Genomic DNA, 27999 nt, shown 5'->3' with positions numbered 1-27999 from the left:
TTTGGCCACGAAATTCCCGGCACCTTGCGCCGGGGCACCCGGCGTGCAACGCCGCCGTTTCCGCCGTGTCACTGATCGCCGCTGCCACTGATCGCCGCTGCCACCGCTCGCCGCTGCCTTGCAGGTTGTACTCGTGCCTCGCCAACGGGAGCGCCGACGAGTTTTCACGGGGGGAGCACCTCCTGAAAGCCCGGGCCGTGAAGGACCCTTTGCAAATAGGTAAAGCCTCGCATTGCTGCTGCCACCACCGCCACCACCACCGCCACCACCACAACGACTGACGATCTCTTGTCTAGTCTCAGCTCCCGGTCAAGCCGCGTCTGCCTATCCATTCCAGCAAGAAGGGAGAAAAGATGTTTCTATATTAGCAGGAGAAGGTGGGATGGTATAGAATGCAGTGTTGTATGCAGGAGTCTTAGTTGCTAGGCAGTGAGAACCATAAGTTAAATGTAAAAAAAATCCTTCTACCAATGATAACTTTTGTACATGGAACAGCATTTCACTGCGATATTAATTCGTCCAGGAAAGCCTCACCGTGTCTCCAGATTCTTTCCGAAGGGACCTGCTAGGTTTTGCAGGCGACGGTGATGATTGTTATGCATTTCCCAATGGAGTAATTTGCCTTTCAAAAAAAAAGTAAGTATTCACGTTTCACGTGCACGTCTAAAACCGCTCCCAGTGGAACGCTGGCCACACCGGGTTCATAATGCAGTGTGCTAATCACTGCACCGCTACTCTCAACGATTAGCATACGCATTGCATATCATTTGCATTAACATCACGTCCCGCTAATTTCATCTCGCACACAGGATTCTCAATGCATGAATCGTGAATGTGGGAATCAGTTTGTTTCGGTGGAGCTTGTATCGTGACGTGTCTCTAACATTCATCCTCCATTGGAAGCCCCAAGTCACTGTTAGAAATTCCACATTGCTATGGCGGTGCCACCAGTCTCTTCGTTGGGGCAAACTCAGCGGTTTCATTCGGCTCTGTTGGGGTTCATATGAATTAGCAAGCGGGGCACGAGTGAGCAGGGGGTGATTCAAGGAAAATTAAGGGGCCTTTCTTTTATCAGATGGGTCTGCAGAGAGCGTGAGCAGCTGATATCAACCAGTCTACCTAATTACGACAGAGAGGGTGATGGTGTTTAAATGCCCATGTGAGTATTGATGTGGCCTGGGGTAGCCACTGAAAATGCTGAAATGAGGACACAATTAACAAAGGAAATTAAATCTTGACTGAAAGCTTTCGTGGCTGCAGGAATTCATATTCTTTGGGTCTTTCGGTAGATAGAAAAATAATGAAATTTATAAAAAATAACAACAATATCACGTTTCGATCGCAACACAAGCAATCGTCGTCAGGTGAAGAATATAGCGGGAGAGCTGCTGAGGCAGGAAAGATCGAAACGTCGTGATATTGTTATTATTTATATTCATTTTATTATTTTTCTATCTACGTGGCTTTACCTAAAGAACCAAAGAAAAGGAATTTAAGCGTGCCGCAATTCACCGATTACGAACGGGACTCTATATGTTGCTTTGTGCATGTGAGAATCAGTTATTTATTAGTTCTACAAATTGTATGCAAATGTTGGATTCACAACTAAGCCAGAAACAATGAGTAACGATACAAATTATAGGCAGGAGGTGGCAGTACAGCAAGTGGGTTTCATGACTGATCTGTATTGAGCGATATCTCCTCGTGTACATAGGTCTTCTCCATCACCGTGATTTATTTTTACATGAAAATCGCACCTTGAAAAAGAATGGGCCAAACATCGCAATGCAGAACCCTCCTGAAAGAGAATCTTGAGGCTCAGTTAGTCTTCCCCTGGACAGATAACCAACGTTTTGATTATTATTATTATTCATCCGTTTAATCCTCACCGCGGTCATTTTTGCCGCTCTCCATTCGCCGTCTGGAACTCTGCGTCGAGGTGCTTCCTGTGGAGGACATCCCCCTGCCATCAGTGGCGTGCTTATGTGCCCGTCTGTGGGTCAGCGGAGATGGAGTCACACTCTCACCATGGCTGAGTCCGGCCACAGCACAGGCGGGGGACACGCACGGCTACGGGACGCACTGTGAACCAAGGGCGCGCCGTGAATATCTCGCCTGGGCACTTGTTGGCACCGTCTCGCACCGCGTTGGCTGCCTTCTTCCCGCTTCTCTGCGGTTTCTCCTCACGCCTCCTTGAGTCGTTCTCTCACTTCGAGAGTGAGCGAATAGCGTGCGCGTTGCAAGTAGAAATTATAAATAATAGTTTTTTCGTACCAAAGTCTGGCACTATTAACTGTCTATTTTGATTTTAACTAACGAACTTTTTTGTTATTTTACCAGACATGGCCTACTGAGCTATTTCACTCTTTTTCAGATGCAACCTGGCCACAAATGATAGCCCAATGAAATCACGTAAAATTTTATAGCAGACAAATACTCTCAACGCATGTTTCTAAGTGTGGAGGGAAAAAGTGGAGGACCTGAAGAAAAATCCGCGTGACTACGGGGAGAGAGAGAGACGTGCAAACTCCAAATATACAGCAGCAGGTGTCAGGGTTGGGATCGAACCTGTGACCTCCTGTATACCAGGCGAGGTAGTTAACATCTCGGCACCGTGGCATCCCTGGTCCCCATGTGACTGGGCGCTCAACGCACCTGGCATTGGATGCGCTTGTGTGCGGCGTGCACGGTTGCTCGTACGACGTTTGCGCTGTTTAACCTCATGCTCTGCCTGTGAGTTTCATGGTTGACTGCAGTTCGCCAAACGATGATTCATCTCATATTCTTGGTTCTTTCGGTAAAGTCACATAGAAGAATATGAATCCCTGCAGTCACGAAAGCTTTAAATCAACAGATGATTTATCTCGTTTACTGCGTGCTTGTGTTCCTTGTTCACTATTCATATGTTTTGACAAGTGCTGGGTCATGCTTTTCTCTGTTGGTGGTCAGTCCTATGCCAGTAGTGGAAATTCCATATTGCTCTGCTAGGACACCGTAGTTCCATGGGACATGTGTTGTTGACTTCACACCCAGTGGTGCAGCGTCACATCAGGGGTGTTCATTTTACACAAAGGAGCAGGGATGATGGGGTAATCATTAGGGTGGTAACGTTTCACCCCCTCTCACAATTCAATGCTTTGGCAATGGTTATGGTTTGCGATTCAATTCAAGAATCAATGCATTGCAGCACCTCCAGTGGTTGCTGTTATCATGGAATATGTTTGTAACGAAAACAATTTATTCTTTTGTGGAACATTTTCTGAATCCAAAAATACATTCAAATCAATTAATTGATTATTACCATGGGTACGTCACTACACCCAAAGCAATAACGATAAAGCGCTTATCATCATGCGTTGTTCTTTTATAATGCCTTGCATGCATATATATTTAATATACAGTGCCATTTTTCTTTTATGAACATTAAACAGAATAAATTACAATGTGTTTATAGCCTTGCCTCTGAAACATAAACAGCACCAGGGGAGACCAGAGTTTACTGCAAGGCAGAAAACATGCACAGCGATATTTCATTGTCTGTTACTAAATCGGGTAAGAGCCTATCGGAATATTGTAGTATTACATTACAATGGAGATCTTGGAACCGTACACGGATTACTTTTCTAATATAATTATGACAGACCTTTGTCAATCCACTACGTGATGATGGGCTCCCGCACACACTGTCGGTTATGGGGGTTGTTTATCACGGGGGGGTTGTGAATACGGACCGGGCCCAGGACCAGTTCTGATTGCACTCGCCACTGATGTCAGCCATCGACGGGGATTGAACCCATGTCGTCGTGTTCCTACGGCGGTGCGCTAACCACAGCACCGCGGCAATGATAGGTTCAGTCTTGTCTCTCAAATTTTTTTTAGTAGAATAGCATTTTAATCCAGCAGTCTATGAACCTTTTGGACCATTTTGTTTACGCAGGACAACCGTAGACTGGGTTTGACTTGAAGTTCATCGGCACAGTGGAGCACTTTCAGAATCAGAATATTTACTTAGACTGGAGGAATCCGATGAGCTATGAAGCTCTTTTTCACAGATGTCCAGTGGGGGCGGGTCAGAACGTTGCAACAACAAATAAGACAAAAAACACGATAGGAAAGGTAAACAAATCACTTAAAAATATATACCAATAAAATACAATATTTCTATCTTACCAGGTAAAGCCCACTCAAGTATTAACTTATTTTTCAATAAATAAAGGCTGCTAAATTTCCAGATATCATAGGCGAGAGCAATTCATTTCAAGTATTTATTTGCTTGCAATAAATTGCAATTGCGAGTCATATTTCTTCTTCGAGTATTCTTTTGTGTAGAGTCGGCAGCGATTGTCCTGCGCAAAGACAGACTGGTCCCCCGCCAGGTGAATGGGGAATTACCACCACGGGCTCAGGGCCCATCGTCAGTTTTGGAGAGTCGCAAACGCTCGTGTCTGCAGTGCGTGACCCTTTGTGACATTTTTTACAGCTTCACGTCTGCCAAGTTGAGCCATGCAACTGGCGCACAGTGTCTTATCCATTCCAATGATGTCGCCAGATCTTGAACACGAGGCTCGCAACAAGCTACAGGGTTTTGAATGCGTAGATTTTGGAAGTGAACCGGTGACCCATTTTAGTCTGCCTCTATCGTGCATGCACTTGACGCCACGGTTTTGCAGTCGCATAAAGATATGAACGCATCTATGCGCTCTCAAGCCCTGCTGCACTCGAGATTTCGTAAATATTTACACGCGATTGAAACCATATTTCTTTTGACCATGAAGCCGCAGGAGCAAACATTGACGTGAAGCTGCGGGTTGCAGAATACACGTTTTGACGAAAATAATGTTGGAAAAACCAGAGTGGGGGGGGGGCTATATTTGCGTTTGAGTGTGGCACAGTTGCCACTCAGACTGGTTATGTAACGCTCGGCAGAGGTCGACCGAAGGATTTCCAAGTGTGGAAATCGGCTTCCGGACGGAAGCGTTACGCCCCGCACACGTATTATTTGGAACCGGCCATGGGTAAATAAGGTTGCCTGGTTTGACGTTTTAAAATCCTGCATGTCGACAGTTTAGACAGCCGGTCTGTATGTAAGTACGTGTACTTGTGTGCTCACAGAGCGAGCAGTGGTGCAGCGCTTTTTAGCGCACGGCATCACAAATCCGTGCAAGGCTATCATGAGTGGCAATTATCGGAAACACTCCTAGGTCTCCCCCAGGTCAACTCGGCCTTAAATGAGTGCTTTGTGTGGGGCGTAAACATCACCACTGGAGAGACAAAGGCAGGCCGGTCATGATCCGCCCACACCATTGCCTTCATATGTGGTCGCGAACCGGACTCATCTCCCCATGGTGTGTGTGGCTCTGCATGAGATGTTTTTTTTTGTCTTTGTGGATAGCCAGCACCATCCGTCGATTGATGACTTTTTACACGCTGTACCAAGCACACATTTAAAGTGGAGTTGACCCACGGGGGGAGGCTTAAGTCGGGTTCCAATTCTATTTGCCACGATGTCGTCCATGAGCGGGAATCAAATTCACGTCGCCAGGTGTGTAAGCGCAGTGCGAGAAGCACTGCTGCCGAACCGCCGCACCCAATTGTGTACCACGCCAGACTTGGTAGGTGCTCGTTAAAAGCAATTGCCGTGAGACACAATAACGATGAAAGGGTGTGCGTTGTATTTGTGTATGTGTGTGGGGGAGCTGTGTCGTTTAACACACTGCGCTATTAATCGCTGTGATGCAAGTTCAGTTCTTGGCCAGTGCACAACATCGTTTGTTGGCGGCTGGTGTCTAAATCTGGACCAGGCCTCTCCTTACGTTGACTTAGCCTGTCAAGTGAGTACAATGGGCATTTGGTGGACGTGGACACTGGGGAGACGAAGAGGGCTGAACGTCCGTGGTGCTGACCAAAACACTGTCAGCCGTGGCCCTAGCCGGGCTTCCTTCACAGCATTTATCCCAACACTCTATCGCCAACTGGGAGATGTATTTGTTAATTGAAACTGTGTTCGCCATTTGCATTATGCAGGCAGCAATTGCATAATAGATTGTCAGCCAAAAGAACACAGAGAAACGGCATTGTTTTTCTACATTACACACGCACTCATTGGCAAAAGTTGGCCATTCAGTGACTTAACTGTTTGTATTCTTAGTGTTTTTGAGCAAACTTAGTTTGCTTTGTGCAGTTCAGAGAAGGGCAGGAAACCTGCAGTGCGCGAATGGGCAATGGGTAGGGAATTGTAGACAATGTCAACAGCAGCAGGGAAGAATTGACTTCCCACTGGTTGAAGTTGATTGCAGGATTCAACTTATTTCTTCAGTCTCACCTAGTCCGCTTGTAATAATTCCATGAATTCATGTTGGACATGTGCGAAAAAGAGCTTAATAGCTCATCGGATTCCTCCAGTCTAATTAAAGATTCTGGTTCATGCAGCACATGAATATCAGGGAGTTGGCAGCACGAATGGCTGGGGGAGTGGGGGTGAGATTGCATTTTGCCTTTGCCTTGATGACCCCCCCCCCACCGACCTCTTGAGAAAGCGAGTCAGCTTGACGACGCGACTCACCAATTGGGCCGGCGTTTGTATGTACCCATGTGTTGTACGTTGAACTTCTTTCACCCCTTGCCGTGTGCGCTCCTTTGTCCAGGCTTCCACTTGAGCGCGACGGTGGTGCCGCCCCAGAACATCTACCAGGCGAAGGGCGCCTACAACGTGGCCGTCATGTTCGACCGCTGCCGCATTACCTCCTGCAGCTGCACGTGTGGCGCCGGGGCCAAGTGGTGCTCGCACGTGGTCGCCCTGTGCCTCTTCCGTATCCAGAACGTGAGTGGCCGGCCAGGAGGGAGTGCAACAGGTTGTGGGTCTCCTGCCACACTCTTTCTCCATCTGGTCATCGTCATCATTATATTCATCATCATCATCAGCCGTGATCAATCCATGTGTTGGATGAAGCAGTGGATTGAGCCACGGGGTATTATCCCACGATACGACAATCCTCCCAGCGCCTGCATACGAGCTGAATTCATTGCTCCATCTCTGCCGTGGACGAGCTCTATAACCGCTTTTCCGCGCAGCCCGTAAGCCACGACATGAGCACTGCTCCGGCGAGGAATTTAATAAATGCGTTGGCGCAGAAAATGTAATGGAAGACCCGTGACACGATAATTGTATGTCAAAGTAGCAACATTATGTATTATATAACTGTGCACTCTCAGCCAATAAATTGTCACGGGCATTGCGCTTGTGAGGCACCATTCGGGGGCCCCTTCACAGGCACACACGCACACACGCACACACGCACACACGCGCGCACGTCACGCACACACGCACACACGCACACACGCACACACGCATACACGCACACACGCGCGCACGTCACGCACATTTCAGACTCTCACTCCACTGCCACCGCCCTCCCGCCCTCTGATTGACACGAAAACGTAAAAAAAAAAACCCCACACACAAAGCACATGCGCGAAAACACACACAAGGAGCTCGAAAATCTCACCCTCGCCCACCCATGCCATCCCGAGTTGCCTTTGTTCCAGTTTTCTCTGGACGTGACATAAGGTGTGATCGGAGCAGAAAGAGCCTGCTCTGGTAACAACACTTGTGGTTATTTGCCTTACCTAGGAAAGCCTCCCTGCATCTGTAGATTATCTGAGTAGGGTTCTTTAAAATAGCCCATTGCCACCAACATAGGTAAGTGCCTGAGTGTGTCCCCATTGTTCGTTTGAGCATAGAAGCAATTTTTCTCGTCCTTTTTGGCCTCTGTTTAAGTGATTTTGGCCGCTCCCTCTGCAGGCCTTAATCGGTGATCGCTAACAGCATTTGCCTCGACAGTCAAGATGTAGGCGAGGTTTCAGCGCGCGTGCTTTGAACGCGTGCGTGAAGAATGAGGCGCGCAGCCTAATTAACTCGATATTTATGATGTACCGTCTTGATCGTGCATCTCAGCGTCTGCAGTGCTCATTAAATTTTCATTGTGTATTTGTGCGCTTATCTTTCTGGTGTCCGTTGTTCCGCTTGCTCAACACTCGCACCACCGGCTGCTGTTATGTAACTGTGTGATTCGGTTGACATTGTGTTATCTGCGCTCGCTTTTTTTCGCGAGCAATTTTGCATAGCGCCACGTGTGTGCTGGCATGGAGCCACGCAAACTTGCCCCTCCCCATCACTTAATCGCAGATGGTCTATCGTTGACCTGTCATAAGTGATTAATCGTATGCCATAAACGATTAGATTCAATTTTCAAACACTTCCAGGAATTTTCACGGGCTCTTTTTCAATTAACGAGATTAATTGTTTCTGCTTCTTCAATGCGGGAATGCAGCTTGATTGTTTTTTTTTCTGTTCTCTTTAATAATAAAAGTTGTGGACAGATAACCTTTTTTATTTAATTTTTAGGAATAATAAAAAAACCTGAACTTGTCCAGCCATCAAAATTATCGTTTGCATTTTCCTATCAAGGAGCTAAACAGTCAGATTTGGAGAGATGGCCTTGTTGTTAAGGATGTCTGAGAAATGAGTCCTCGCCGCTGAGATGCTGGGTTGGGACCCAGGAAGGGTGCCCAAGCTTAAACCGGCTTCTCAAGCGGAGCAAATGGATGGTCTCAGCCCAGTCCTCCCATTCAACGTCGTGTCCTGCCCAAGCCCAATTACCTTTCTTAACGGTCAATTTAATCTCCCTAATTTACTCATTCTCCAATTCCTGGAAGCACCTCCATCCACTCTAGATTTTCACACACCGCGACGGTGAGGAAGAATTGTGCTCGTCAATCAAATCATCCGCGCCCGAATCTTGACAACGAGTCGAGTCTCAGAGGCGGTGACTATTTACAGGGCGGTCGCCGACAAACCCGTGAGTCCGAGTGGCGGGTGCTTGTTGGCAAGTGCTGGCTGTCGCCTGTGTGTCCTGCATGACCTGCTTGGTCTGTACTCTTAGGTTTTTTCGGTAAAGTCACGTAGGTAAAAATAAAAATAATAGAAATAATAATAGAAATAAAGTAATAAATCACGACGTTTCGGAGGCAACACAAGCTTCCTTCATCAGGTGTAAAAAAGGCACAGCAAAATAACTGCAGTGGGAGTCCCACTGCAGTTACTATCATTATTTCTATTATTTTTATTTTTTATTTTTATTTTTTCCTATGTGACTTTACCGAAAAAACCTAAGAGTATGAATCCTTGCAGTCACGAAAGCTTCAAATCTAGAATTGCTTGGTCTGTGTTTGTGTCTGTGCATGTATTTTTGTGCGGGGAGTGGTGGCACGGTGGTTAGCGTCCTGCGCTACGAACTCGGCGACAGGAGTTCGATTCCCGCTCGTGGCCAACACCGGTGATGATTATCTGAACCGGTCCTGGGCCTCTCCTAGGTCGACTCGGCCTCAAATGAGTACCTGGTGTAGTGTGTCAACATCGCTACTTGGGAGACGAAAGCGGCCGGGCGTGGTGCTGGCCAACCATCCTGTCATGTGCCATGCCGGCTTTAATAGCTGCTTGCTAACAGCACCTGCCCCAACAGCATGTATAAATTACCTGAGATTTTTATATTTGGTGTGTGTGTGTGTGTACGTGCGTGCGCATTCGCAGGCCTCGTTAGTTTGCCTGCGCGCACCCGTGTCCGAGTCCCTCTCGCGTCTCCAGCGAGACCAGCTCCAGAAGTTTGCTCAGTACCTCATCAGCGAATTACCTCAACAGGTGAGCACTGCACTAACTGCACCTGCACCGCACTAACCACACAGCACCAGCCTCACACCGCACTAACCACACAGCACCAGCCTCACACCACACTCACCACACAGCACCAGCCTCACACCACACTCACCACACTCCACCAGCCTCACACCACACAGACCACACCGCACCAGCCCCACACTCACCACACCGCACCAGGCTCACACCGCACAACTACAATTTGTACTCGTGTGACGCTGCAGCGATGTCACGGCAGCATGTGAATACACGATGCAAGGCGGTTATCTGCACTTTACTCCACGTGATGATAAGCCACTTCGTTGAGCTATCACGTGTCGCCAGGTCGCTTGAATCGACACATATAATTCAAATCGTGACAATTTGTGATGAGATTCATCACATCACGGGACGAACGAACGAACGGTCTCCAACCCAATGGGGGCACACAGCAGTGGCGAGATGTTGGCTACCTCGCCTAGTATACAGGAGGCATGGGTTCGATACCGATCACAATGCTAACGCCTGTATCAATAGAGTTTGCATGTTCTTCCTGTGGTCGCACGGATTTTTCTCCGGGTCATCCAGTTTTTCCCTTCATATTTAGAAAACACCCTGCTGTAAACTTCCACGTGATGATAAGCCACTTCGTTGAGCTATCATTTGTGGCCAGGTCGCTTCTGAAAAAAGGCTGAATAGCTCAGTGGGCCTTACCTGGTAAAAAATAGTTTCATACTTTTTATTTCTCATAAGTCTCCACTTTTATCACAATTCCATGGCCAGTAACCCGGTGTCGGTAAACTGCAAACTGGCTCTGTGCCTGCGAGATATATACACACAGGGTCACAGTGACCCAGCCGGAGCAGAGCAGACTGTGCTCGCACAGTGGATGCGTGCGCACATGTGCGATTGAGTAAGTGAGTGAGGCGGGTGCGCGTGTGCGCGTGCGTGTCTGCGTAGTGTAGCGGTCAGCGTGCTGCGCTATGAACCCGAGTTCGATTCCCGCTCACGGCAAACACCGGTAACGATTATCTGAACCGGTCCTGGGCCTCCCCTAGGTCGACTCAGCCTCAAATGAGTACCTGGTGCGGTGTGTAAACATCACCACTAGGGAGACAAAGGCGGTCGGGCGTGGTGCTGGCCACCCACCCCCTCGTGTACCGTTCCGGCCTTCATAGGTGCTCGCTAACAGCACTTGCCCCTACAGTCTGTCAAGGCTATATGGGGGATCTTTGTCTTTATCTTTGTCTGCGTATGTATGAGCGCGCGTGGGTGACCGTGCAGGCAGGTCTGTTTATTTGTGGGTTTGTGGGGAGAGGTGGCACAGTGGTTCGCTCACCGCGCTACGAACCTGGCGACCCGAGTTTGATTCCCGGCCACGTCGAATGTCAGTAGCGGGTGATAATCTGAACTAGTTGTGTTCACCTCCCTTAGGTTGACTTGAACTTGAATGAGTACTGTGCTTGGTGTGGTGTGTAAACATACATCATGGGGAGACGGATGGCGGAGCGTGTTTCTGGCCAGAGGTGTGCCATTCCTACCTTAATAGGTGCTCGCTAACAGCACTTACCCTAACCTTCTAGGCGGTTAAGGGAATCTTCGTGTGTTTGGAGTTGTCGGACATTGGTTTGCGTGCTGCGCTACGGAACCGAAGACCTTATTTTAATTCTTGCCAATGGATAACATCAGTACATTATACACATAACACACCCATGTGCGTCAGTGCACGTGTGTGTCTGTGTGTGCATGGGTCAGAGTGTGTCTTTCTAAATTAATTTTGGCGAGTGTCAACGCATGCATGAGTAAATGCATCAGTATGAGTGCGAGTTTGTTTGAGTGCATGTGTCATTAAGTGTGCATGTGACCGTGTGTCTTCATGAATGCATTGATATGCGTGTGCGAGTACGTACATGTGCATTTCCACATGTATATAACTGCAAAAGCACACTGATGCGCGGGTGAGTTTGCGAGCGCAAATGTCCCAAGGGGTGTCTGTGTGTGAGCGTGTGCATGAGCACGTGTGTGTCTCCATGAATGTTGGCGATTTCCAGTGCGTACATGAGTAAATGAGTCAATGTGTGTGTGAGTGCGTACGTGTGTGCGCACGTATGTGTGACTGCACGTGCACATGAATCGGTGTGTATTAATTTTTTCCATGACTGCATTGGTCTATAAACGCGAGCATGGACGCGAGCGTGTCTCTCTGCACGAACGTGTTGATGCATCTGTGAGTGTGTACATGAGCATATGCAATGACTTTGTGAAGATGATTTTGTTCGGAAGGACATATCGCCGGTAAATGCGTGTGCGAGCGCATGTATTTATACGCCAGGGTTAATCGCGTCCCATGCCAAGGAGCGCAGGATTTTGTTCGGCAGTGGAGCTGTTCGCTCGTCCCTGATCCGCTGCGTAATGCCTCCCTGTCTAGTCGTACTTGATGACGGCCCGGGCAGCACTTCAAAGTGAGCGTGAATGCGCGAGCGTTGGCGTGCTCGCGAGCGTTTCCGCGGGGCATGGCGCGTGTGTCTGATGAAGAGCTACCAGAACCAAAGCCTTACTCTTTGGTTCTTTCGGTAAAGTCGCGTATAAAAAAAAAATCACGACGTTTCGGGTGCAACACAAGCATCCGTTATCATGTGGGACACCCACTCAAGAAACAATTTGCTAAAGTGGGCAAAAGAGCTTCTCTAAACAAGAGGTTATATACCAGATAGCCATCGTAATCACGAACAAAAGTGTTCCTCTTAATACGCAGCCCTTGCCATGAATTCTACTCGTCGTGCATGGCACAGCTCTAAATGTGTTACCATATTTTATGGGGATGCTGTAACTAGATGTGTGTTGGTTAGCACGTTGGGCCTGCATACCGTAGATCGCCTGGTTTCTTAAATCCGCCCCCCCCCCCCCACCCTATTTCCCACTGTCCACTCAGCAGTATAAATGGGGGGACATGGAAGTTGGTTAATTGGCAGGGTCGTGACTTGTAAAACGTCTGGTCCGTTTAGAAGAGTAGGCCAAAATACCCTCCCAGAAGGGGTTTTCTCGAGCTTCCTCTTGCAGAGGCCCTTTTGCCCACAGTGGCAATGTGTAAGCAATCGTAGGGCTGCACCTTTATCTTGATTATAGTCATACTGCACGCTTTACCGTTTTTGTCCGTATTAAGATGCAAAAAATATGAAAACTAGAAACTATTTTTATTTTAAGCAGGTAAGGCCCACTGAGCTGTGTAGCTCTTTTTTTAGAAGCGACCTGCCCACAAATGATAGCTCAACGAAGTGGCTTATTGTGTGCAAATTTAAAGTCACAAGGGAAATAATGAAATAATAAAAAGAAAACACTAAAAATCGAAATTCAGTCAAATACGCGTGTTGATTTTAAACGTGGAGGGAAAACCCGGAGGACCCGGAGAAAAATCCACACGACCACGGGGAGAACATTCAAACTCCAAATATCCAGCAGCAGGCGTCAGGGTCGGGATCGGACCCACGACCTCCTGCATACTAGGCGAGGTAGTTACCATTTCGCCACCATGGCACCCAATAATTTAAAGGAAAGCCTTTACCCATTCTGGAAATAATACATGTGTTAACATGTTCAAACACCAAATGAGACGCATATTGCAAGTCCGCATTAGCCACACTTGTGGTAAAACATGCAAATGTGATTTGATAGTGTGCGCATTATCCTTAAGGGATTGGCCTACACCAGAGACGGCCTCTTTTTTGGCTTTGTCTCACCGCTGCTATAGATGAGTGAACGCCAAATAGCAAAAAGTACAAGGTTGATGCAAATGCCAAAGCAGTAATCGCTTGGGTTAAGCCATTTACAGAGTATCCCAGTGCATGCCACTAGAGAGTATTTTAAATTGGCAACTGCACCATTGCAAATTTAAATACCATTCGGTGGGGAGGGGGGGGGTTGACTCATACCATCGTAATTTTGCAGTCAATAAAGTGTGTACCACTTTGTGGGAAATAGTCTGTAGAGATTGGTTCTCTCCAACACTGATTGAGTGCCAAGGCAGCCAAACTCACCGTTTATATATGTCCAGCGTATATGTCCAGTCCACAACTACGGAATTACAGCACGGCAAACAGAACTTGTCAATCACAAATTTTGCCAATACCTCATTTGGGCTTTCATGGTCTCCAAATGCTCTTGCAGACCGTCCCGGCCTCTTGAGTTTTTTACCTGGCTAAACTAATTAATTTGAAGTAGCTAAAAGGACCTCTATGTAACTACCGCTTTGTCTCTTATCCATTCGCTGTTTAGTAATCTCATCGTGACAATGATGGTATAAATATTGTATTCATAGGGGTACATAGTGCAATAACGTTAGACTTCTCCTAGAATTTGCTAAGCGAGTTCAAATATACCTTCTATTGCACCAGCCGGCATGGATATATGTTGTTGGAGGAAACATAATTCACAACTTGTTGTGCCGACAAACGCCCGTGAGTGAAATATTTCCAAACAGGAAAAATGTACCATTTCCGGATATGTGCGACAGTCGCGCCGGTGGTAAACCGTCATGCGTTCGCAAAGGAGGTGGAGAGATGAGACAATTAGGCGGAGGGACGCGGGCAATTCGGACGAAGCCTGTTTGTGTGTGCTGTGCACAGCGCTGCATTGATGAGCAGTTTAGTTGATTGTGCTCCCGAGATGGAGGCAGTTTACCTCGAGGCCCCGGGCAATTGTGCTGCCAGCGTTCATGAAATGTGCAACTCCCCAATTCAAGGTGTGTTATCATGCCCTGAGGTGTGTACAAACAAAGAGTGATTAGTGAGTTGGGACAGGTATCTAATGGGTGAACGAGATTTGTTTTTTTAATGTATTCATATTTACACTGACCTGCCCCGACTGGACATCTGTGGAAAAATAGCTTTATAGCTAATGGGATTCCTCCAGTATAAATAATTATTATCATTCTGAAAAGTCAGTGTCATCCTGCTGCAACCAGAATTAATGTTGGTGACCTGAGCAAGTGGTGTAAATTCCACACTCCCATGGTGGGGGGGGGGGGCATTTTATCCACTGGTGACTTCCTACCACTCCACAGTGCTAATGTGGCAAGCGACTTCAAAACTCGAGTGAAGAGCTGTCCACTGTCCTCGTGGTCATGCTGTGTAGCTCTGCAGTGTGTTGTCGGGTTGTACCGTGTCTTGGTTTCGCATGTCAGACGTTTCGATGCACATGGCTGGGAGCTTCAATTTATATTCATATTCTTGGTTTTTTCGGTAAGTCATGTCGAAGGGAAATATTAAAATAATAAAAATAAAACAATACAATTATCACGACGTTTCGATTGCAACATAAGCAATCATCATCAGGTGTGAAAACCACAGCAAGAAAATTGTATTGCTGTGAGAATTTAATTGTTTCATTTTTATAATTTTATTATTTCCCTTCTACGTGACTTTACCGAAAGAACCAAGAATATGAATCCCTGCAGTCACGAAAACTTTAAATCGAAATTTAGCTTCAATTTAGTTCCCGAAAGCTTTCCAGCACATGGAACGAAATGTCAGACAGGCCGAGCAACGTGCGGTCACGTGCTACGTCTATCCCTTCCTGGGATTTGAACTCCTACAGACTGTGAGCCAATTGCTTTGAGCAAAGCGATGCTCAACTGGAATTTCAACGTGTTTGAAATAAATAAATACATTTCGATTTAAAGCTTTCGTGACTGCAGGGATTCATCTTCTTGGTTCTTTTGGTAAAGTCACGTATAAGGGAAATAATAAAATAATAAAAATAAAACATTATAAAATACAATTCTCACGACGTTTCGGCCATAACGCAAGCAGTCGTCCTCAGGTGAAGAACAGGGCTGTCGGAAAGACAGCGTCTGATTTTATTTTATTATGTTTTATTTTTATTACTTTATTATTTCCCTTCTACGTGACTTTACCGAAAGAACCAAGAAGATAAATAAATACAGTTATAAATGTATGCACTTTGTGATCACGACGACTTGCTGTGGACTCGGTATCCCCTCTTCTCTCCCGGGACAGATTCTGCCGACCGCCCAACGGCTCCTGGATGAGCTCCTGTCATCTCAGAGCACGGCGATCAACACTGTGTGCGGGGCTCCAGGTAATTGCCTGTGTGTGCGTGTGCGTGCGTGTGTGTGCCCCGTGCAATCATCGATACAAATCATTTAGACATTTCGATTTAAAGCTTTCGTGACTGCAGGGATTCATCTTCTTGGTTCTTTCGGTAAAGTCACGTAGAAGGGAAGTAATAAAATAATAAAAAGAAAACATAATAAAATAATATAATACTATTATATAATTTTATTTTATTATGTTTTATTTTTATTATTTTATTACTTCCCTTCTACGTGACTTTAACGAAAGAACCAAGAACATTTAGACATTGCCGAGCGGGAAGCACGTTTGCCACCTGTTGGAGTCCAGCGGTTGCCCGGGTCATTTACCGTGAAGTACCCACCATTCAAACTCGCTATGAGCTCTTTTTTCTGGAGGTGACCTGGCCACACATGGTAACTCATCGACTTGGCTCATCATCTGTGGTAATATATAGTTGACACAGTCGAAACGCAGGTTTCTAAATGTGGAGGGCAAGAGAGAACGTGCAAACATTCACGTACCAGGTGAAGGAGATAACATCCCGCCACTGCGGTGCATCGCAGGGGACGTTGATGGTCCCGTAACGTACCTTCCGGTTAGCATGGTTGGCTTCGTACGATGCGAATGTAGTTCAACATGCATACAACGTTATTTGACAATATCACGTTGTAGGATTGTTTAAACAGCCATGAGGGTCGACGGATGAGACTGAGCATGGAACGGCTACCGAGGGAGACGACCTTGAGAGGACAACCCGTTGTGGAGGAGTGAGATGGGTTGACCCTGAAGCAGCAGTGGATAGACCATGGCTAGTAATGAAGAACTAGCCTCGTCCAATGTGCTGTTCATCACTGTCAATATCAGTCGCTCTCGGGCGATTTCAGTGGCGGTGTGCCAGTGGATGACTGTTCAGTCGAGATTGGCCTTAAATTAATGCACATCTTTAATGTTGCATCTCTCCTCTGGATGGTCCACTCTTGTGTAGGCCTATATCTAGACTGCCATGTTGTGTAACAAAAAAAAACTTGTACATTTTTTGCGGTTACCTCAATAAGAAAATCAATTTTCTCCACTTGAGAACCTGATTTAACCACGGACTGCTGAAGCCTGGAATTAAATCCAGCATCTCAGCAGTGCTGGATATTTGTCACTGACACGGCCATTGCGAGTTTCCTAATCAATCCTCTGTGGTCAGTGAAGTGGATGCTATTTTTGTGCGATGTAAATAGTCGTCGTCTTCTGAAGAGAGACGAGGCAGGTTTCCGCCATGGGAATATGGAATTTCCTTCATTGGCTCAGCACCTCTGATTGAGTAGAGCATCAACACAACGGTCATTTGAGTACGGGGACATGCACCGCCCCTTGTTTTGAATTTTTACGCGACACGTAGAGCCAATTTTTCAATTTACTGCCGCATGAGGACCTCCCCATGCCATGCCGGTCGTGGGGTTTTTGTTGACCATACTTTACCGTGCGGGTTGGTGAAGCAGAGGTCGCAACCGGGTACCCGATACCCGTACCCTACCCGATACCCGGCTACCCGTACCCAGCCGGGTACGGGTACCTGTTTGCGACCCTGGTGCGGCCGGGTACGGGTACGGGTAGGCCGTGAGTCACTGGTGAGTAACCGTTTGTCACTCATTTCGGGTAGCGTACGGGTACCCATACCCGCCCGGGTACGGGTACCCATTTGCAACCCTGGTGCGGCCGGCTACGGGTACGGGTAAGGAATCAAAACCCGTTTGCGACCTCTGTGGTGAAGGCAGGGAGTATAGTAAACGTGGCAGCAAAGAAGCACAGTACAACAATGAATGTTGCTGCACTGCTCTCTTCTGTCCACCATGTAGCCCCACAACGGCCAATAGCAATCTATTTGTACGATGTTGTCAACCTTGTAAGCACTGTCCAGGCTCAACCCTACCTCGCTCCCAAGATCCGATGAGATTGGGAGCATTCTGGATAATTTTGTCACGGGTAATTCTAAATAACTATAATAATATTTGTAAAAAATGACCGGAATACCATCGTACAATGTATTCTTTGGGTCTTTCGGTAAAGCCACGTAGATATAAAAATAATACAAATATAGCGAGAGAACTATTTTCTCCTGCCTCGGCAGTTCTTTCACGATATTTTCTCACCTGATGACGATTGCTTATGTTGCGATCAAAACTTCGTGATAATTTTATTATTTTTCTATCGACGTGGCTTTACCGAAAGACCCAAAGAATATGAATTCCTGCAGTCACGAAAGCTTTAAGTCAAAATCGTACAATGCTTTACCCGTGATGCGTTTTCTACGCCAGCCGACACAATCACAGACCACTGCCTCTTGAAACATGCGTGCCAAATATCATTGCCCATGACCTTATCGGATGAAGGCAAGACGCCGGTTTTCGGCTGCCGCGTTCCTTCGGAAACCCGGAGCTGTTATCCTATTCTGTTTAATTCCTGCCCGTGCAGGCGGTGTTTGTGAGCCCTTGCGCTCTTTCCACCCCCACACCTTCACATCTCCCCCCCCACACCACCCATGCCTTGAAACTGTAGCTCCTTGGCCCAGCAGTGTGTACCTTATTTACCGAGAAGAAATATCCGTCAGCAGCTCTACATTATTAATGGGAAGCTACTTGTGTCACGCAGGCTGGCAGATTTTCTCCGAGGATGTTCCACTCTCCGAAAAAAAAGTAGCGAGATTAAAAAGGGATTCCGAGTTGTGTGTACGAGAGCTCCGAGTTGGCCACGGCCAGGTTAGCTCCCCAGGGCCGAGTGCCGTGCTCACAAGTCCCGAAGTCCCAGATCCCCGTGGACAGGGTAGACTCGGCCCATAGTTGTCATTGTTTTGTGAAGTGTGCTTTATTAATAATAAATAATTAATAAGGATCTATCTATGTCACTAAAGACCTTCATCTGTATGTCTCAAAAACTTCTAGGGTACTTCCTGGCAAGGTAGAAAGCTGCAATTTGCTAAATGGCCTTCTGTTGCAGCAGCCCTTTTGCCCACTTCAGCAATTGTTTCTTGCTGTGGTTGTCCCACCTGATGACGGACGCTCGTGTTGCATCCAAAACGTCGTGATTTAATTTATTTTATACCTACGTGACTTTATCGAAAGAAACAAAGAGTACATAGGTAGCTTTTAGGAAAGACTCAAACCACAGGGAAAATCCGAGATTTTTCATTTTAATGCCCCCAAATCTCGATTTTAAGTGGCCCATAAAAATGTTTGTGTGTGTCATACAGAAACCGTGCAAAATATAAAATTGCGTTTTTTTTCGTTTCATAGAGCGTTAAACAGAAAATAAAATGAAAGCGACACCATTGTTCTATATTTTATTGTTTTTGGAAATGTTTTGGATGAAAGCGGGTTTGAACTAAAAAAATACGCATTTTATGATGTTCAAATCTGAATAATTCTACAACGGTAAACGATAGGAGCTTCCCCTCATAGACTTAAGTTAATACATTTTTGTTGTTTCTAATAAAAAAGTACGGATTTTTAAAATGCATATGTTTTCAATGGGTACGTCTTTAAATATAAGTTGAATCGAATCATCAACAATTTTTTCTGCAGAAAAAAAAACAATTTTTGAGTAGTTGTTAGTGTCTGATCGTAGATCAAAATTGTAAGAAATGTCAGGTTTATTATTGTATTTATTGAAAACCTTTGTCTGGCGAAGACAGGCTTCATGAACTCGGATACAATAACGTACATGTAAAGATACATCGGCCTTATACATCTATTGTGGGCCTCCCCATGCTGTTCATGAGGGGTTATTTCACCATATTTCACCACCGTTGGACATTGTGGGTTGGTGAACGTGCGGGGAGTGACTGTGGTGACATCTTGACCGACCAGACATCTGATCTCCTTTGGTTGCCCCCGCCCCCACGATGCTGCGATGTCACGTGACAGATCCTACGGCAGGGCCCTCCGCCTCGGACCAGAGCACCTGGTACCTGGATGAGGCCACGCTCAGCGATAACATCAAGAAGACACTGCACAAGTTCTGCGGGCCCTCTCCCATCGTGTTTAGGTGTGCGCGTGTGCATGTGGGTGCGCATGTGTGACCTGATTTACCTTTCTTGTTCTTTGCTTTACTGTCGCGTTTGTTAATTGTGTTTGTTGTTGAAACGTTCTTACCCCGTGCCCCTACTGGACATCTGTGAAAAAGAGCTTTATAGCTCATCGTATTCCTCCAGTATGAATAAACATTCTGATTCCCACTTGCAGTTAACATCGGTGACAAATGCGGCCACGTGTGCTTCTGACCACACCACCTCGCTTCCCCGGCTGTGCCAGCCTTAATAGGTGCTATCTAATATCACTTGCTCCTACAGTCTGTGGGTGTTGTACGGGGGATGTATGTTTTTGTCTGTCTTTGTTCCTGTTTGGTCAGACAGTGGAAGTTAAACAGGTACAGCCCAACTCGAATATAAATGGGTGGATGTGGAGCTTAGTGGACTTGCCAACGGCTGCTATGAACAGGGTCAGGATTGGCATGTGTATGTATTTTGAACTTCTTTCATGCTGTACGTAGCCAACCACGCTAATTGGAGGTGCGGGGAAGGGACGAGACCATAAACAAAAAACAAAGAGTGTGTAGGAGGCTTGTGAAAGATGCGAGTGGGTTGCTGATAGCAACTGGACTCCATCAGAAAAAAGGAGAAAATTATGACGCTCGCAACAATGAGCCGAGCGCATAGTGGCGAGCTGCAGCTGCTGCTAAATTTCACGGCTGTAGCAGTGTAACTTAGGCATGCTGCCGTGCCGTGATGGTCAGCATGCTGGGCTTGCAATCCAGAGTTTGTCGCTTCATTCTCCAGGTGCGGCAGTTGAAACAACGGTGCAAATGTCTTTAATCGCCCCCCCGCCTCCCACCTCTGTCCACACAGCAGAGTAAATGGGAACACCAGCCAGGTGATTGGCAGGTCACGTGCGGTGGGGTAAATTGTGTGTGTTCCCACCTCTTCCAAGATAGGGTGCCACAGTGGTGAGAATTTAACCAGCTCGCCTGGTATACAGGAGGTTGTGGGTTCGGTTTTTCCCTCTACATTTAGAAACATGCGTTTTAGATTAATTTGCCTGCTTTAAATTTCCGCGTGATAAGCCACTTCGTTGAGCTATCATTTGTGGCCAGGTCGCTTCTGAAAAAGAGCTAAACAGCTCAGTGGGCCTTACCTGGTAAAATTAAAATAGTTTATAGTTTAGTTTATAGATGTTTGCCAAGCATGGAAGAAAAGGTTCAAAATTCCAATAGAGGGGATGTCTGCTAACGTTTCCGTTAGCAGCGGTCCTTACACCAACAGGGGCGTGAGAAACCAAGTGCAGGGCTGCACCACTTGTAACCTAACGGAGCATTCACTTTGGCCATCCTTCGCACGTCCCAACCCCGCCCGCCACTCCTTCCTCCTCCCAGCGACGTGAACTCGCTGTACCTGTCGTCCACCGAGCCCCCCGCGGCTGCCGAGTGGGCCTGCCTGCTGCGGCCCCTGCGTGGACGCGAGCCTGAGGCCATCTGGAACCTGCTGTCGATCGTGCGCGAGATGCTGCGGCGGCGCGACAGCAACGCCGTGCCGCTGCTGGAGATTCTCACCGAGCTGTGCCTCGCTTGCGAGCAGGTGCCCCGCACACGCACACTCGCATGCGCACACTCGTGCATGCACGCGCACACTCGTGCATGCACACGTGCGCATGTACGTGCCATTGACTGCGACATAAGCAGCACGTGCGGTTATTCCGGTATCATCAGTTCCCTGAGTGCGATGGCTATATTTTCAGTATATTAGTCGATCATTTGCTTTAACGACCGTTTGTCCGATATATATATGTATATGCAGTTCATCCGCTATAATGGTCGTTCATTCAGTGTAATAGCCATTCTCACGGTGGTAAATGGCATTTTGTCACTGCTGTATGCGATTGGGAGACCCCTACTCTGTAAAGGATCGAATCGCTCTGTGGGTACCTGTCTTGTCGGTTGTGAAGCCGGATGAGAGAGCGTGCGTGTGTGCGTGAATGGCCTGCGTGTGTCGGTGGTGGTGATGGTGGCGCAGTGGTTCGCGTGGTGCGCTACAAACCCGGCGACCCGAGTTCGATTCCCACTCACGGCCAAGACTAGTAACGATTATTTGAACAGGTTTTGAGCCTCGCCTATGTCGACTCAGCCTCAAATGAGTACCTGGTGTGGTGGGTAAACATCGCCACTCGGGAGACTGGGTAAACATCGCCACTAGGTCGGCCGGGCGTGGTGCTGACCACCCACCCCCTCGTGTGCTGTGCCGGCCTTCAAGGTGCTCGCGCAACAGCACTTGCCCCAACAGTCTGTTGAGGTTATATGGGGGATCCTTGTCTTTGGGGGTGGACGATGACGCCGTCTGTGATTGGCGTCGGTGCGCGCTTTTGCAGATCGCGGCGTGGTGGTACAACGTGCGCACGTCGGCGTCGCACAACAGCGCGAGCGGGCACACGGGCCGGCACGGCAACAGCAGCGGGCAGTCGGAGGTGGCGGCGCACGCGTGCGCCAGCATGTGCGACGAGACGGCGGCGCTGTGGCGGCTCGCCGTGCTCGACCCCGCCGTCAGCCCCCACAGGTGACGAACCTTTCGGCTCGCAATCGATTCTCACGGCCGCGGCGCACGGGGTCGAGTCGCGCTCGCGAGAATATGTTCGTTAACATCTCGCCGCGGTGGCGAGGTGATGTTTGGCCAGCTTGGAAGAGGAGGTCAAATTACATTCTAGTGGACGCTAGACCACCAACAGCGGTGTGAGCTAGCAGTCACAAGGGCTGCACCTCGACCTTTGAGCTAAATGTGCAATGCCCTTGGCTGGGTTAGATGCACAGTGCATTTTTCCACGGTGGCGAGATGTTAACTACCTTGCCTGGTATACAGGAGGTCGTAGGTTCAATCCCGACCCTGATGCTTGTATATTTGGATTTGGCATGTTCTACCGCTGGTCACGTGGATTTTTCTCCGAGTCCTCTGGTTTTTCCCTCCAAATTTAAAAACGTGCGCTCGAGTATGTGGCTGCTATAAATTTCTACACGATAAGCCACCTCGTTGAGCGATCATTTGTGGCCAGGTCACTTCTGAAAAAGAGCTACATAGCTCACCTGGTAGAATAAAAAATTGTTGAGTTGAAAATTAGTTGAATAGTTTGTTTTTCCGCGAAGTACACGGGGTGAAGCGGCGGCGTAACGGTGCACTTTGTTGTGCAATGAAGCCGGCGAGCCGAGTTCGATTCCTGGCCACGGTTCACATCCGTGGTGGGCGATATCTGGACCGGTGCTGGGCCGTCCTTGCACCAACCCACACTGAGCAGTGTGGTGAAGTGTGGTCAACCAACCATGGAGAGGCCCTCATCCCATCGTCGATTAACAAAGGGATTTGCATTGCATTAGGTATGACAATGATATGCTAATGTTACTTTACTCTTGGGCATGACATGAATTTTGATGCATATCTTCTTGGTGGTAACTTTCAGACAAATTTCAACCAGTCTATATCTCTGCAATAACAGCTGAACATAGCCAGGCTTGGAATTTGGTCCTGAAATGCTTGGGGTTGATAGGGTCATTGATGGGGTTAGGTTTATTGGTGGGGTAAGTATTGGGGTTATGGGAATGGGTTTTGCTCGAGGATTGGCTGTTGGTTAATATGAGTGACATTCCGCTAATGATTGTTTGGTTGTGGTGGCTGGCATGGTTGTAATTGTCGAGGAGAGAATCATTGTTATTGATTAATTCTGTAGAATCCTGATTTGTGTTTGGTTGATTTGTGGATGCCAGTCTAATTTTGATCAGTTGATTGTGGAAGACAATCTTAATTGTGATGGATTACGGCACAGTTGATTCATTATACTGGCCCCTATTTGTAAAAAAAATCAATTACAATTGCTCAATGATTGCTTGGTTTATTAAGGCCAGTGGACTTGCGAGCGGTTGCTTGCGGAGACAGCACTGTGGTGCTTGGCTGACAGTACCCTCGCGCAGTGCCTGCATTAACGGGCGCCGTTTCTCCATCGTTGCGCAGACGCCTGGAGCTTTCAGAGCGACTCCGCGAGTGGCACCTGCGCGTGCTAGAGGTGGCCAAGAGGGGCCAGTCCCGCAAGAGCCAGGAGCACCTCTTCTTGGGTTTCAAGCCGGCGCTAGAGGCCTGCTACCTCAACTGGGAGCAAGTGTGCCCCATTCCTGGAATCACCTACTCCGGCGGTCCGGGCGGCGTGAACGGAGCGTGCGGTGGCGCTGCTCCGCACGACAAGAAGCCTCCGTGCAGACCGTCGCCGGCGCCAGCCACCACCACGGTCCCCGGACGGCCCAAGTCGGCCTCGCCCAACTGCTGCCCCAAACCGCCAGGTTCGCTTGGCTTCTCCAAATCATCTGTCGGAGCCTGCACTGGGAAGCTGACCGTCACGGGCTGCCCCAAGCACTTGCAGCCACGGCAGCATTTTGGGGTGGCGGCCTCGGCCAACGGCAAGGGTTTGCTCGACGGCGGGATGGCGCTGCTGCCAAAAATGCCGGCGGTGAGGGACGGTGCCGTTGCCGCACAGCTGGCGAAGGCGGTGCTGAAGAGCCCGCCTTCGACGGACTCCTCCGTCCGCCCAAAAGACGTGTCTAAGCGGAAAGGGGGTGGCAGTGGCGGCGGTGGCAGCGCCTTGGTTTCGCCAGGAGACGGCTCGAGACCCGGCCAGTTGAAATCCGGCGCGGATGCCGCAGAGAAAGCCTCGTCGGCAGCGGCGGCTTTGACGGCGACGCCGGTAGCGGCGGCATCGGGCGGCATGGCTTGTGGCCGTGGGAAGCACGGCTCGGCGAAGTCTGCGTGCGGCATTGCGGCTGGAAAGGCGGCGTCGAAGCGCGCGGTGAGCAGCGAGGAGGACGGGGACAGCTGCCTCGAGCCGGACATGGTGGAGCTGCGACCGGACGAGAGCGGTTTGGCGCTCGGCGCCGAGGCCTGCAACACCTTCGCCTCGGATGGCGAGATTTTCGGTGGCGAGTCTGCCTCTGACGCCTTCGAGAAGGGCCGCCCCAAAGACCCGTCCGACAAAGGCTCCGACGGGAAGGCGGCGGTGGCGGCGGCGGCAGTAGCAGCAGCAGCATCCGCGTCGGCGGGGGCTGTGGTCAAACGGAGCACGGATGCGGCAGGCAAGCTCCTAAAATCCAGCTCCGAGTCCAGCGGTAGCGGTGGCGAAGCTGCGGCGTCGGTAGACGGCAAGGAGACGATGGTGGGCGACGCTGCGGGTGACGTGAAAGCTGCCGAGCCGAAGCAGGCGGACGGGGCGGCGAAGGGGGATGCTGCTGGGCTGCAGAACGGCGCGGCCGTGGTGGCGACACCGGAGGCGGGGCCGTCCGCCGCCGCCCCCGTTGTTGGCGCGCGTGTGGAGGGGGTGGCCATTCCCCCGGAAAATCAGGACGACTACAACCTATACTTCTACATATCGGTGGATGCGGCCAAGGAGGAGGAGAAGCCGCCCGAGAGCGTGGTGGAGGAGAAAGAAGACGTGTTTGCAGGAGTCCGGCCGCTGGAGCTGGAGAGCTTCATGGAGGTGCGGGACCCACGTTTGAATAATCCTTAGTTAGTTTCGGCGCGAGCAAAATGGCTGCGATGTAAGCTCGATGGCTTCCAATTGGTGAGATCTTGAGATCACTGTTATCATCGTTGTCATCGTCGCCGTTGTCATCACTATCATCGTCTTGTAGCTGGTAATGTGATCACAGCGTGCGTTTTTGTGCGAAGCCAAAGATGGCTGGGTTATGGAAGAAAAAAACCTGCACATGTTCTCCATCCTGTGGTGCGCAGGTGCTGTTCGCCTGTGCCGAGGCCCTGTACTCGCACGGCTATGCGGCGGAGGCGTGCCAGCTCGCCATCGAACTCGCCAACGAGCTCCTGGGCAGCCCTCCTGATCTCAAAGTGGAGCAGCCGCAGACCAAGGTGAGGTCCCTCATGCCAAACAGTGCCCTGTCCGCGGCTTGGCCTGGAGGCCGGAGAGGGCAATCCTAAATGTGGTGGGGCATAAACATTCTGATTCTTTCTGGGAAAGAGAAACGCTTTGGGAAGTTTATAAAATTAATATTAATAATTTGCGGACTTGTGCCCATCCACAAGCTTATGAAAACCAGCAGTGCATTTTGGTGATCCATCCAAGCATGCTGCAGGATCCAACCTGCCAGATATGGTGAGATGGGCCACGTTCACAGTGATTTTTGATCATCATTGGCACCTCATTTGCCAGTAGAAAAATATGATAATTGTTTTTTTACCCTTTTATCTGACGCCTTTTGGCGTCATCTGGTCCAACACCATGTGAGACTCGGCTCTAAGGAAAGCTGTCTCGGGTGTGGACCAATCGACTTCAAGGACAGTGCATACATTATCAGAGTTATGTTTTTTGTTTGCATTATGACTGCAGGTATTGTGGTCTATGCAAACATGACTCCTCGTAAAAAAGGTGTCAGTTTTGTTGCCAGATAAAAGGGTAAAAAACCAATTATCAGTGATTTGATCATCGGTATTCCTTCTACATATTGGCGTAAACTTTCCTTGACGAGACAAAGGTAAAGTTGCAGCCTTGCAAACGCTCGCTCATGCCACTGCTGGATGAAGGGCATCTGCTAGATTGTGTTCTAGATTGCCTCGGTAGAGGGTACTTGGCCTCTTATTCCACGCTGGCCATACGTCTTTGAAGAGGTAGCAATGCCCATGATTTACCCCGCCACACAATCCGCCGATCTACTGCGGTGTATCCATTTATTCTGCTGGGTGGACAGTGGTGGAGGGGTGGATTTAAGAGACTTGCCCACTTGTTTCAACTGCCGGGCCGGGAAATCGAATCTCTGGATCGCAAGTCCAGCGCGCTGAATGCAGCACTGCGTTCAGCTCGACTAAGGCTGATGTTGAGATGACTCCAGTCGTCCTCGCAGTGGCTTTTGGCTCACCATCGTACAAACAACGGTCACTGCATCACGAGCTTTCAGATGCGCTTATGCGGCTGTCTGGAACGCTCTTCATTCTGATATTAAGAAGCCACTGGAGGTATGCAAGTTTAAAGTGATTTGTTTACCTTTCCTATATTTTGCACTCATTGTGTTTTTGTATTATTTGTTGTAACGTTCTGACCTGCCCCTACGGGACATCTATGAAAAAGAGCTTTATCATCGGATTCCTTTGGTACAAATAAATATTCTGATTAAATTATCTAGATTGAAAACTTATTTCCTTTGGACAGTTTTTTTTGTGTTTAGTTTGTCATCCTTCCCATGTACCTCCGATTATTGCGGTTGACTACGTACGGTGAGAAAGAAGTTAAACCAATACAAAAACCCGCCATTCGCCTCTAAGTGACAGTGACGTCACCACGATGCCCGTGCTAAGACAGGTGCACCTCGAGGCCACGTGAAGTGTCGAAGGCTCGCTGACGGGAGGTTACGTGACGGACCCAGGTGCCATGGGTTGGCCGACTGAGATGCATGCAGCTGTACCCTCTACTGTGCCAAGAAGTTCAACACACATCCATTACACACATCCTCCCCGACCACGATCGGTCACGCCAGACACTGGCCGGTGCCACTCCGCCTTCCCGCCGCGCGCTTGCAGGGCAAGAAGGCGAAGGTGTCGACGCACCGGCAGACGCTGCTGGCGGCCAGCACGCTCTCCAAGGCCGCCTTCCTCATCTCCGTGCTGAGCGAGCGGTCCGAGCTGCACGGCCTCGCCTTCGTCGTCGGCCTCTTCGCCCTGGAGCTGCAGCGGCCTCCGGCCTCCACCAAAGCCCTGGAGGTTCGCGGATGGGGGGGAGTGGGGGGGGCGCTCCGAGAGATGTGGACCTGAGCGCACCGGGCAGCGGTGTCGACGAGACACGGGGTAGCTAGAGGACATGTGCGGAAGGGTAGGAAGGTGTGTAGAGGTGCTGGGTGATATGGCGTGGTGGCGTGTTAAGGGATAGGTAAGTTTTGATTTAAAGCTTTCGTGACTGCAGGGATTCATTTTCTTGGTTCTTTCAGTAAAGTCACGTAGAAGGGAAATAATAAAATAATAAAAATTTAATTAAATAAAAATTCTCACGACGTTTCAGCCACAATGCAAGCAGGATGGCTGCTTGCAAGCAGGACGGCTGCTTGCGTTGTGGTCGAAACGTCGTGAGAATTTTTATCATGTTTTATTTTATTATTCCCCTTCTACGTGACTTTACCGAAAGAACCAAGAATAGGGATAGGTAAGTGTTTCAA

At 48.7% G+C, this 27999-nt stretch overlaps 1 protein-coding gene across 1 annotated transcript in view; it reads left to right on the top strand.

Annotated features, from left to right (window-relative positions):
* Positions 1-27999, top strand: part of ZSWIM8 (zinc finger SWIM-type containing 8) — a 99403-nt gene that overhangs the window by 43490 nt on the left and 27914 nt on the right. Inside the window, exons 3-12 of the mRNA XM_078613506.1 lie at positions 125-219; positions 6645-6820; positions 9590-9697; positions 15706-15787; positions 19695-19815; positions 21199-21400; positions 22188-22372; positions 23813-25322; positions 25577-25708; positions 27371-27550. Coding sequence (XP_078469632.1) covers positions 125-219; positions 6645-6820; positions 9590-9697; positions 15706-15787; positions 19695-19815; positions 21199-21400; positions 22188-22372; positions 23813-25322; positions 25577-25708; positions 27371-27550 — 2791 coding nt within the window. The remainder of the gene's footprint in view (positions 1-124; positions 220-6644; positions 6821-9589; positions 9698-15705; positions 15788-19694; positions 19816-21198; positions 21401-22187; positions 22373-23812; positions 25323-25576; positions 25709-27370; positions 27551-27999) is intronic.

Source organism: Lampetra planeri, chromosome 41, assembly GCF_965212315.1.
Source record: "Lampetra planeri chromosome 41, kcLamPlan1.2.h2, whole genome shotgun sequence".
Lineage (NCBI taxonomy): Eukaryota > Metazoa > Chordata > Hyperoartia > Petromyzontiformes > Petromyzontidae > Lampetra > Lampetra planeri.
Note: the sequence above shows the minus strand (reverse complement) of the source record. Positions and strands in the feature narration are given on the sequence as shown.